This window comes from Vigna unguiculata, chromosome 3 (genome assembly GCF_037176805.1).
Source record: "Vigna unguiculata cultivar grain cowpea cultivar isolate G323 ecotype 2 chromosome 3, ASM3717680v1, whole genome shotgun sequence".
NCBI lineage: Eukaryota > Viridiplantae > Streptophyta > Magnoliopsida > Fabales > Fabaceae > Vigna > Vigna unguiculata.
The window spans coordinates 321,087-334,423 of NC_140794.1; the positions used below are offsets into that span (position 1 = coordinate 321,087).

The window sequence follows — 13,337 nt, forward strand, 5'->3', positions numbered from 1 at the left end:
AGGTAAATTTACTTTTGATCCTCAAATTTAAAATTAATCTTGTAATTTGAAAATATTTATTTTAATCTTTTTGTTCTAAATACCGCTACAAACTTTATTTATATAATTAGCAATTCCTAGTCGTTTGCTTAATAATCTGTTTTGTCTGATCATCACATTACATCAGATGTTTGCTTACATTTTAGTATGAAACACTTGGATAGAGGAACTAAAACTTTAATCTGAATTTAATGGGTTAAAAATATATTTAAACTTATTCACTATATATAAACTATACTGGTTAATGTATCAACCATATTGTTACGGGCAAATGAGGCCAACTCCACTCAAATACAACACCTATGTTGTTGCTCAGTCTCTAGAAACACAAACAACTGAATAAATAACATTATTTTTCCTGTAACAGTATGCAAGTCCAAGAGAGAAATGCAAGGTTCACAGAGAATTTAGCACATTTACCCAGTTAACATGGTCACTAATTACAGAAGCAAGCAACTTTCAATTATGTTAATCCTTTCTTCTATCCAAATTACAGCTGCAATTTTCCGTAACTATTTATGAACAACAAAATTTAGACACTGATTACAACATTTTTCAAAGAATTTTGTACAAACAAATGGTACAACCTGACACTAACTGCACTGTGGATTACACAGAAAAGACAAGGAAATGGAGGAAAACAAAGAAGAAGAAGGAACTAGAGGAGTGAAAACCTTGAATGAGAATGTAAGTTAGCTGAACCAATCACTTTTGTCAATCCCAAACGGTAAATACTCTACAATTTGCCCTCACATTTATAGCAGTAAAATGAAAAACAAAATGTTAGTTGTATAATTTTCTCCTATCCTGCGGGAAACTCAGCAACTCTAGATGACTGAGCACTTGATCTAGGCACTTGAGAAGCAGTAATTGGCCTCTGCAATGGCTTCAGAGCAGCCATGATTTCAGCAAATGTGGGCCTCAACTTTGGATCTCTGTAATTCAGAAAAGTAGCATATCCAGTCATATATCACATTGTAGAAAAGAAATATTACATGCAATGACTGAGATATAATATTGCAAACTCATGTCTACAACCTTAGAAACATGTTTATGCCCTTTAAAATATCACATTCAAATAAGAAAACACGTCATCTCCAAATGTTTCACCATTTAAACTTAGAAATTCATCCATACAGTCTAAACAGAATGAGAAGAAAACTTCTCCGTGATATGCCAAAATTCTATATGGTTAAATGGAAGAGTATAACATATTTGAGTCACAGTTCAGAATGGAAGGACAAAATGATTGAAAGTTCACTCACGTCTGCCAGCATTGTCTGATAATATCAGCAATGGCAGGGTCTACATCATCTGGAATGTCTAGACGGCGATGTTGGAAACCCACTGCACCAACAACTTGCATTGGATTCATTCCTCCCCAGGGTTGCTGCAAAGTAGAGAGCTCCCACAATATGACGCCATAGCTGAAAACGTCGCACCTAGAAAATGAGTAGCAACTTGTCATCATAAAAGCATTGAGTTTTAAGAAGTGGCTGAGCCAACGAGAAAATTGGTTTGAGACAAGACAATGATAGAACAGTTTTTAGTACACTGAAAAGATAAAGCTTGTTTTGTTTTCCCTAAAACTGTAGATTCCAGAGGATTCAGCAAGTTAACCAAGCTTATTTTTTTGTTGATTTTAATTGCAAAGAGAAAAAATGGATTATCACACTCCTCCTGGGAAAAAAATGTGGATGCCTAGCATCAAGAACCAACTCTCCCAAAATCTCTAGTTGTTAGGTGCAAGCCCATGAATGTTCTTATTAATATTATAACTTCAGAAAAAAATAAAATGAAAATTGGACCACATTGGAGATTTATGATCAGTAGTTTCTTCATTTTCATTTTCTTCCTCGTTACCATGACCAAGCTGCAGCATCCAAGATCAACTGATGATTCTGTTTCTCATCATCAGCCTGATGCTAACGATCTTAAGATTCCTCATAATCAAATTATAGAAGAGAAACAATTGATCTCCAGTCATGAAACTCAATCTGTCCAATACCCTATCGTGATTCAATGCTCCAACATCAAATATGTTCTTCCTCAGTGTAAAGCCTTAAAAACAATACCTTCTGAACTGAACATTGTAGAACCTTCAGTATAGCATCTGTAGGTATATATCCGACTTTTTAATTACCGAGTTTGACATGCAGTTAGTTCCTGTTTGGTATAATTGGCTTGCTTGGGAATGTATAAATTGTAGCAAATATAACTTTTCCAAACGCTCTTTCAGAAAGCTAACAAACATGAGCAATTATTTCTTCAAAATAAGCTGAATCAAACGTGCACTTAATATAAAGTCATAAATTTGGCTATTGATGTTTAGAATAGGCTAAAAGAATCAGTTTGGCTTGCCTACTTGTTAAACTAATGAAATCTACATAGATATTTGAATGCATAATATGCTAGTCATACATTTGTGGCAATGTTAAATAGAGGAAGAGAAGTCAGATTCGAAGGGTTTTCACAACACCTTCGTGTCCCTAAAGAAAAACAACTGCTAAGAATAGCACAGCTTACTTTTCATCTGAAAGTTCATTTCTCAACACTTCTGGAGCCATCCATTCAGCCTGAAACATATTATACACATAAGTATTTTTACATGAAAACGTAGTTTAAAAATTTACAGGAAAGAAAATCCTCAGCCTTCCAAAAGTAGTGTTTTGGTAAAGGATATAACAAGTGTCTTTAACTTGTGTTCTAACATATGTTTATTGCCATGATATTATTTAATAAAGGGGACAGATTTTACAACAGCTATTGGACAAAGGAAATCAAAATTATGATAGCTTACTGTTCCCGCAGTTGATCTGGAAGAAAGGAAGGTGCTATGCTTCATTCGTGATAAGCCAAAATCACATACCTATCCAACAGCAAAAAGAGTGATAACCTATCAACAAATAAAGTCAATCACAACACTGTAAGGAACATAAATCACAAGATTCGTTATTAGAACCTTCACAACCCAGTTTTTGTCAACAAGAAGATTTGGGGACTTCAAATCACGATGCACTATCACTGGAGTACTGCTGTGCAGGTAGTTCATTCCTCGGGCCTGAATAATCAAAAGAGAGAAAGGTTATATAAATGATGACATCTCTGGTTGTTACAGCAACAATTTACTGAGTGAAACTGGGACAACAAGATCCTACAGCATCAAGGGCCATCCGCAACCGCCTTCGCTCATCTAATTGATTGTTTGGTCGGTGAATTAATCTATACAAACTCCCTCTGCAAAAGATTATCTACATCTCAGTATTTAAAGAATCAAACTTAGAGAGATATTAATCAAGTATAATAAATACCCTTGAGTGTGGTTATCTATAATTTCTGACTTCTTACGTTACCAGCCTAACAAACATCAGTATGAGTTGGGCTTAAATTAGTAACAAGTAAATGGCACATTTGCAAATACACGCCTACAGTTTCAGTTCACAGCATTCATATATTAGAAAATGGAATGGAACACAGTCACAAATAGTTTTATGAAAAGGATAGACTAAAAGCATTTAAGTGTTTCCATGTTGTATATGTAATCAAGTAATTATTAAGATAGAAAAGAGAGGTCCAAATGCTATTATTCTAGTGGTTTCTACTTTCTTCCATCCAATAAGGATTTTCTCCTTCTCATGGCATATGCTGCATCATTCGCTAAAGTAATTTTAGAAAGTATTTTTGGAAGATGTAGCATTACTCTTGTCTCATAGAACATTAACAACTATTTGTCTATTTAATTGATTAAGATGGTAGGGCAAGCAAATATCGACTTCTAAAAATTGAAAATCCAAAATATCAGTCTCATTAAGCTCAGGAAATGAAGAAATTCAAGTTACCTAGGAAGAAATTCAGAAACAATTGAAAGATTTGGAGGCCGAGTTACTGCTCCCATGAAGAGAACAACATTTGGATGCCTCAGTCTTTTCATTATTTGGACCTATTGCAATTTACATACGTTAAACAAGCACCTCCATCATTGAACAGGGAACCAAATAAATATGTAAATGAGATGGTGGCACAACAAAAAAACCAATATTACATAATAGCTGAAGAATTGACACAAAATTACTTCACAATATTTTGAAGTGGCAAATCTTAAATTAGAAAGATTAAAGAAACAACTAAATTAAACTATCTTCCATTTGATCCACTTATCTCCCTAAAACTCTAAAGCCTCTATTGATCTTATCTATTGACGAGACCAAGCTATAGTCTTTACACTCGATGGAATCATTAATCATATCATATGGGGTCATAAATAAGTACAATGGAAAAAGAAGAAAACCGTAGGTAGCAATGTTCTTACCTCACTTTTGAACTCTTCAAGTAATTCACCAGAGATATCTTGATATAAGAACTTCTTTACGGCAACTTCCTGTAAAAATAAGAGGGAACATACTGTAAATATATATATAATCTACACAATGTAATAGGAAGCAACGGCTATACATATATTGACAAGTGGTAACATAAATTAGGTAGGAAATACTGCAACAAAATAACATTTTATAAATTGTTGTACTTGCATATACAAAGGTGCAATTGCAGTAATGAAGGTATAATGACTCCTAAACAATAATGACTCACATTATTTGCAATTGCAACAAACTCACATTTCATTGCAAACAATAATGACTAGACCTATAATAAAAGAAAGATGAAAAATGTATGTACTACGCTAAACAATACAATTGATAAGGTCCATGATGGTATGAGACTCACAGTTCCATGCCATTCACCACGGTAAACTTCCCCATATGATCCTGCATGTTAAACACAAGCCACACAGTAGCAAATTGAGTTTTTCTACAGAACAAAGACAACAAACAAGTGCTCCACCAAACACTAGCACTGTCAAACAGAAAAATGTACGACTAATATAAAACAATGCACAACCTAGTCCAATACGCTCTCCCATTTTGATTTCATCCCATGGAATGTCATACTCGGCAACCTCATCCAGTGCAGAATCAGATTTTGTGCTGTCATTACTTACTGATCTGTCAGATTTTCTCTCACCTTCTGAGTTTTCTCCTAAAGCATTAGGCTCTCCATCACCACTACCCTTTGACTCAGAACCACCACCCTCTGTATCCCCATCGCTTCGACTGTCCTGCTCATACTTACTGACAGCAGCAGTGGTTGCTACAACAGCTGCAGCAGTAGCAGTAGCAGCTGCTGCTACAGGAATCTCAAGATTTGAGTCAGTGTTTGATTTTGTCACCGCAACTACCATAGAAGATGCAACAACAGCCGCAGCAGCAGCTGCAGCCGCTGCCACTGGGACATTTTTCCCATACTTTACCCGAGCTGCTTCTGCCTGAGATGGTATGTTCTGTCCAGTAGTTTCCCCTGTATCAAGGGAAAGACCAATTCCTAAGCCATCACCACTGCCAAGAGTTGCTTTGCGAAGAATTTTGTGGTAAGGCAAAGGAGGCAAAAATCGAGCAGGAACTAGGCTGTCATCAGTCTTAATTTCTTGCTGGCAACTTGCTTGTTTATTTTCATCTTTTTGTTCAGTTGGAAAATTGGTCCCAGTTGGAGTACCTAACTGCCCATGATACATTTCAGAAAATAAGTTTGGAGGTGCAACAACACCGCTTTCAAGTAAAACGTCATGAAGTTTTTGAGCCAAGTTAGGATTTTCCTTAGCAGCATCAATCATGTATTGGGAAACATCTTTGACTTTCATTCTACGTGCTGCAGGGGAACTGATGCCCTCAGTCCAAGAAGGAGATCTTCCATGCATGTATGGATAATTAGCTCTGCTGGAAGATTCCTTCACTCTTGTCTTCTCTGCATAGGGGGTATTTTTGGATTCATTTGATGGTTTCTTTAAATCTTCCTTGCCAGTAGCAAGCCCACTCAAACCAGATTCTTTCCCTCCACAGTCTGAAGTTTCTTCAGATGAACTTCCAACCCCGCTACTGAATGATGCTACATTGGACGAATCTAGCTCTCTTGATGAAGGACTGGCCACAAAGGAAGATCCATCGCATTCAATGTGTGATGCAGTAGCATCAGATGGAATAAGTGCTCCAGGAGCTGCCATTAGGTCCACAATGTACTCCCTGAAATTCATATCAGTCATAACTTGCAGATACATGATAGCAAGGCTTTTGCAACTTCTATTTAAGGAAGTTACAAAAAGAATGAGAGAACATTCATCTCTAGGCAATATTAAAAGGATTTATTGAAAGCCTGACATGAACAAAGGAGACTAGTAAATAGTATCAGAAATAGTAATATAACACATTTTCAAGTTAGGAACAATATATGACAAAGGAAGCATTATGAAACAAGATTTCATGCCTATTCTACTGAAATTTAGCATTGCCATATGAAGCAGGTAAAATGAGTATGGAAATCTTGTTTCAATGACTCATTATGGTCTAGAGAGGGTAGACAGTTACAAGCAGTCTTACCTTACCTCAGAGAACTATGTATAAACAAATAATGCTTTTCACTTGTCTGTACCACAAAATCAAACTTTTAGAGTGCTTACCTTCCATCATCAATTTTGACAAAGTTCATAGCTACATCATCAGAACCCATGTACTGCAGTCCTTTCACTAATCGACACGGAATGCCCAAACTGTCAGCTAAAACCTACATTTAATAAGATAAATATGATTTTATTAGATGAATCATGGAAGCTTCTAGAAGAGTATAACAAAAATCTCATAGCAAATAACGGTTCTAACTGTCCATTGGAATAATACATTTTGGAGTATATCTTACCATAACTAATGTTACTAGAGGCTTACTCAGCCAGACCATTCTTCATTGAAATGTAAACCAGAAAGAAGAAGATTGGGAAAAGTACCTTGAATAACAATGCGCGATGCCGAGCCAATCCAATGGTCAGTGAACCAAGAGGCAAAACCATGCTGCCAAGTGTGGCTTTTAGACTGTAACTAAGACTCCTCCAGGCTCTAGACATGCTTTCAGGATCTTTAACTGATCCACCCATATAGTCAGCCACCATTATTGCAAGCTTGTGTACCAAATTGCTATTTACAACTACTTCAAAATCTTTTCCTGAACTGGCAGCCATCTTCATGGCTTCTTGTTCAAGTTTCAACAAGTTGGAATCAGCAGCCCTATTGACCAAGACTGCTTCCCATGTGACATCAACTGAGGTTGATTTTCCTTGCAGATCTACTAGAGAAGGCATTCTTGCAGAGGTTGACTCAGTCAATATCCCATACAGATCATAGAAACCGTCTGAGATCTTGTCATCATAACCAAGAGCATTGTAATTCTGTGAAGCACGGATAAATCTACGATATGAGATAAGTCAGAAAGGAATATAAAGTAGGACATATTACAGTTAAGTAATGAAGTGACACAAAGAAAGAAGTTAGCTTTCATCAGTTCATGCATCAACATCCTGATCAATTCAGTATCATTAACTCTAAATTTACTTTCTCAAGATGTCAACAACCCATTACTAATATAAACCGTTTGATGTCCAGGAAGTATGTCGTATAAGTCCAAATTGAAAGTTCTTAATGCATCTCAGGCACAACTTCAGTATCATTTTTCAATGTATATGATATGGATGGAACAGTAGCCTTTATGAAACTCCAACTTCTAAGAGCAAATATGCTGAGTAATATTGGAAGTTCCAGCCTTACAGCACTGTTCAGAGTGCTATTGATATATTTAATGATGGCAAAATTCTTCCAACAATCATGAGTTGTTATCTTTGTCATATCATACAGATAAGAACGTTTAAAGACAAAAAAACAAGTGAAGTCAAATGCAATATAAAGAGTCACAGATCCTTTGCTTTCAAACTACACTCCCCCCACCACACACACACACCTCCCTTTCTTCAGGCTTTATTCTTATTGCAATTCCATGATTCAAGTTATGAAAATGAAGCAGCATCTCTGAATTGCACGTCTCGGTTTGTAATAGATGATACTTTTGTTTTGCTCTTGTGGCACCCTCATAAGTATAACTAGAAGAATGTAACATCAACCTTGAAGTCAATGGACTAACAAAATGACTTACCCAGTACCGGTAGGCCACAACTTCTGCTGGTGTATTATCAGGGTCACAAGATCCCAAACTGATCTGCTTAACAGCTTCAATCTGTACAGCCTCAGGGTCCTCTTTTGCACTCAGCTCCAAAGCCAGTTGTATCTGATATTCCTCTTCCACTTCAGGATCCCTAGACGCGCTAGACTCCGAATCACGCCTTGCTGAATCAGACACAACATCTAAACCACCACTGCTCACTGAATCAGATGGCTCCATTCTTTCTCCTCTGGCCAGATTGGGAGATGGAGGACTGGGACTCTGCCTATTAGAAACTGAATGCAACCAATTGGAAAGCTTCTTAGGGGCAGTGGACGAAGATGAACCGTCACTGGACTTGGTGCTCTTTGATGAAGTAGCCCCCTGTGCATCATCTGATTGGTTAGACATGATATGAAGCTTCTTAAGAATGTTCTTCATATCTATTCCCTATAGTACTGAATGCTAAAGAAGTGGAAACCTCTCCATTTTGTTCCTTGACCAAGCATGAATCTCTCTGGCTCGAAGTATGGTCTTTGGTATCTACAAAACTATCCAAAGAACCCCTTTTTTGTGAAACAGCAACCGAACCAAGACAATCAAATCCAAACAACAGTCCCCAAGCAACAGGCCCTGCAAGCTTCCAAGTGAGGCGATCCAGATGGTTGAATTGAACTGGAGCAGTCTCCTATTCAGCAGACAAGACTGAAATATTCCAAAAGAAACACAAACAGATGTTTGATACCATTCACCACCTTTAGGAAGCAGGGAAACCAAAATCACTTAGCCCCCATATGGAGAAAGAATGGATCTTTGTTTCTGTTTGTGGAAGGAATAAGAGCACAAAAATGGAAGAGACAAGAGAGTTGTGAAGACAACATTAAAGGGCAGAGGCTAAGACAGCAGAGACTAGGAGCAAGTGGGAGAAGGTAGGGGCCACAAAGCATGACCCACTTGAGAAGATAGAGGGTCACAAGTACTTCACAATCCCAGAGAGAAAATTAAAGGGGAACTTGGTGGTGGGACTGGGAAACAAACACACACACACAACAAATTTGCTTTCTCTTTGTTCTTCCTCCTCCTCCTCCTTATCTCTATGTGTTTGTGTGATTAGTGGAGTCCCAATTGAGAGTGGTGGTGGTGGCATGAGTTGGGTGCTTGTGGTGAACTTGCTCAGAATTGGCATACAGAATGAACAAGTTGGAAAAATAAAAATGGTTGCTTTGAGTCTTCAACTTTTGCTATTTGAAGCATACCCAATCTTTGTCCTTAGTGATATGCATGTATAGGACAAAGGGCATTTCATTGAAGTGGAAGTGGCTAAAAAAAACTCACTTTCATGTGCACCCTCATCTCATCTCATCTCTTCTACTTGAGTAGCCCGCACTCTGCTCCCACCTTTTCAATGCTCTCTTCAATTCTGTTCGGTTCTATGCTACTCGCGGATAACGGTACCCATTATTACCCCTTTCTTTTTTCCTTTTTCAACTAAATCTAGAGTGTGCTACACTCCTAGTGCTTCCTACACAGTGTTATACCATAAAAAATTGCATCCCACCATTCTCCATAATTTATATATGGTGGAGAGTCTACTAGACTTCGTACTACATTTTCACCTTTACCTATTAGCCTCCACCATTCATACTTTTCCACAATATCATTTTTCATTCCCTTTTCTAAATACTCTTCTTCTTCTCCAATCATACACACTCCTCTCATTCACCAACTCACATTACATAACACGTCCCTTCACTTTATTACTGTCCCTGGGGAAACCTTATAACATCTATATTTCAAAATCTCATCAAACATTAAACATGTTTTAACTTTTAACCTCTTTAGTCAATTTTACTTCCTTAAATCCTTAGTTATCAAGTTTCTTTCACAAAATGAAATGGTCGTAAAAGCCTCTCTCTTTTTCGTATGTAAAAAAACTACTCAATGTATAAATCCTTCTGATGCATTCGCTTTAGCACCTTTTTTTTTTGGAACAAAAACCCCTCTACTTTACTTAAAAAGGTTATTTTTATGAGACTGATTTGGGTTTTTTAAGAAACCAAATTATATGGTGTTTGTTTAATATATTTTTTTAAAAAAATTCCCTTTTAAAACACATCTAGGATTCTTCATAAAATTATAAAATAGGGCAACTTAAATACATTAATTTTACTTCTGAACAGATTATTAATTTTAAATCGGTATATAAACAACATATTCAATCAAGCACTTATATAGATTGACAAACATATAATTTAAAAACATTCCAGTATAATTTATATAATGTATTTTTATGTTTTCTCCTGAAACACTTTTATAGTATACAATTATTAAAAAATAATTACTATAGTGAAATGTATCTATACGTGTTTATTTATAATTTAAATTTATTTATATTAAAATAAACAACCGTCTTAAGCATTGCAATAAATAACTGCAAAATTAGAAAATTTATTTTAAAAATACTCATTACTGTAATTACATGAACTAAGTTAATTGAAGAGAAGAAGAGGTATTGACTAATTAGTTTTGGTTGGTAAATAGCGGTGTTGACCACATATTTGGTTTGATTGAGTTGTGAAAACAAAAATATTTAAATTCATAAAAAAATTTACAATTCGATTTGAATATTGGAAAAATGAAATTTTGATGTAGAAATTCTATGTATGTCCATTTATACAACTGAGTTATACATCGACTTTCAAAATAAAACAACGTCTATGTATATAAGTTTGATTTATATTAGATTAAATTAATTTTGAAATGAGATCTGAAATTAACTTGAATTAAATATTTTTTAATTTAATTTATTTTCAAAAGAATTCCTCATGGATTTTGACAAATTAGATTCAATTGAATCGATCTATTATAATTAAATATAAGGAAGGAAAACTCAAAAAGAAAAAAAAAGTGACGTGAGCTATTACTCTGCAATACAACACTTATTGCTGTTTTATTATCGACCACTAATTTTTCTGGCCACAAATTTCTTTGATGCATAACCCCAAAGTCGTTGCCCATGAAGGACAGTGACTTATGAGTAAATGATAACGGGTGCTTATATTTATTATTAAAATCTCATTTTCTAAATTGTGTTTATACTTTAATTTGTAATAAATTTATTTGATACTTTAAGCTACAACCTAAAATATTTATAAATGTCTTAAAAATAGTATTTTTGAAAGAAACGGAAGCCCAACAACACATACAAACGTGTACACTTACTTAACGTGTCGAACATCTAATAATTTCTCAAAGATTAAACAGATAATTTTGTTAACAGCATACATATTAAACTTACTTTTATTTGTAAGTAACACACTGAGAAAATTATGAAATTATTCAAGTTAAAAATTGGATGATTATGTTTTAAGTTTGATATTATAGGGTGTGTTTGATTTATCGGAGGATTGATTCGAGTTGGATAAATTTTTTAATGTGACTTTTTTATCTTTTAATTAACTTCAAAAACCATATATGTATCGATTCAATCTTAAAAAATCAAGGTTAAATATGTTTTTTGTTCCTTAACTTTAGAATTAGTTCATTTTAAAAATTTTGATCCATTTAGTCTTTCATCTTTCGAAATATGTATATTTAATCATTTTAATCAAATTTTGTTAAGTTTATTTGATATTTTAAATGCGTATCATAATAATATTTGATTTAACATTAAAGAAAAGATGTGTCAACAGTATAAACAACTTAAATATAATACTGAAATGCGTACAAAACATCAAATAAAACTAACAAAATTAGGTTAAAAAAACTAAATTCACATATTTTAAAAGATGAAGAACTAAATTAATCTAAAATTTTAAAATAAACTAATTTTAAAATTTACTAAAAAAATAATAGAACAAAAACATATTTAGTACAAAAATCAATTATACATCTAAACAAACATTTACTGAGTTAATAGTAGAAAAGTGGATGACGTGGATCGAATGCACGAGTGGTTGTGTCGTTCTCGCGGTGCCCTAATTAACAGGGATAGTATACTACCATTACGGACATTCTCATCATCCTCTCTGTCACATTACTTTTTAAAATAGAACTTTCTGGAATCTAATTTAAATTAACTATTTTTTTAATTCTTCAAAAGCAAAATTTGGTAGGTTGGTAAATGTATTTGTTCAAATCATTATTTCCACTACAAAAATATTAGGTTAGGTTTAATTGAGTTTCTCTATTCTTTATGTTTAACTTAATTTAGTTTAATTAACATTTAAGTGAGTTAGATTTAGAGTTTCTATATTTTTTATGTTAAATTTGATTGAGATGGATCCATTGAATAAATATTTGAAATATCGTTTTGTTAAAACTGATAATTTATACGATTATATTAATATTTAAGTAAGTTAATAAATTAAGTTATTAGAGATTTTTTTCAAACTAATTTAAGATTTTAAATTAAATATATACCACAGTTTATTCATAATACAAGTGTAAGGTAAGAGTTTTCAATCATCTACATTAAATTCATCACTTAATTTCTATAAAAGTTAGATATTTTGAGTTGCATCGAATTTGATTTAATTGTAAATGAAACTCAACACAATTTAATTAAATTAAATTAAAAATAACTCAACCCAATTAACATTTCAAAAGTTTGGCAACGTTTCCCCAAATTTAGGTGAAAAACATGTGGTAGTATAGTCTTTTTCTTGAAAATTTTCACCTTAAAAGATTTTTATTAACAACTTTTGAAGATAAAAAATAGATAAATTCAAATATAATTAAGTATGATAGGAAAGTATGATTCATTGATATAAGTATCATTAAACTAGTATTAATAATCTTTTTAAGAGATTGCTAAACAATATTTTAACTTTGTTTTATTAAGCTTTATGATTAAATTTATTAGAACAAATATATATATATATATATATATAACAAACTTCGTTTGAAAATTAAACTATATATTATATTTTTAAATTTACTTTGAGTTTGATAAACTGATGAATAAAAACACTATTACATTTTTATAAGAGAAAAAATATGTTTAAATTTTATAAGACTTAATTTATTTAGGATTAACAGATATGATTTCCTGTTAATTGAAAAATATTTATGAGCAGAATCAAAACAGTTTATTCTTTTTTGTATAATTTTAAAATGTTATCTCTCTAAACTTTTAAATCATTTTTATTCTTCCAAGATTTAAGATGAGTTGTTTATCATTTTTATAATCAAGTCGAGTGGATAGTGATAAATCGATAAGATACACCAATCAAAATATTAATATTATTGATTTAGGTAAAAAGAAA

The 13,337-nt window shown here is 33.5% G+C and overlaps 1 protein-coding gene across 4 annotated transcripts; it reads right to left on the reverse strand.

Annotated features, from left to right (window-relative positions):
• Positions 1-476: 476 nt before the first annotated feature.
• Positions 477-9,566, reverse strand: LOC114177900 (putative serine/threonine-protein kinase SIS8). 4 transcript variants are annotated; one of them, XM_085671548.1, is made up of 14 exons: positions 8,552-9,532; positions 8,065-8,454; positions 6,869-7,306; positions 6,548-6,651; positions 4,939-6,113; positions 4,765-4,805; positions 4,349-4,417; positions 3,879-3,979; positions 3,198-3,276; positions 3,002-3,100; positions 2,840-2,908; positions 2,566-2,615; positions 1,305-1,481; positions 477-974 (listed from the first exon to the last, which is right to left on the reverse strand). In XM_085671548.1, the coding sequence occupies exons 2-14, from the start codon at positions 8,308-8,310 to the stop codon at positions 842-844; spliced, it is 2,781 nt and encodes a 926-aa protein (XP_085527674.1). In that variant the 5' UTR covers positions 8,311-8,454; positions 8,552-9,532; the 3' UTR covers positions 477-841. The 4 variants fall into 4 exon arrangements, 3 of the variants coding, with proteins under 3 accessions (XP_085527674.1, XP_027919290.1, XP_027919291.1); XM_028063489.2 differs by having other exon boundaries at positions 8,065-9,536; XM_028063490.2 differs by lacking the exon at positions 8,552-9,532 and having other exon boundaries at positions 6,869-7,325; positions 8,065-8,348.
• Between the last annotated feature and the right edge of the window lie 3,771 nt (positions 9,567-13,337).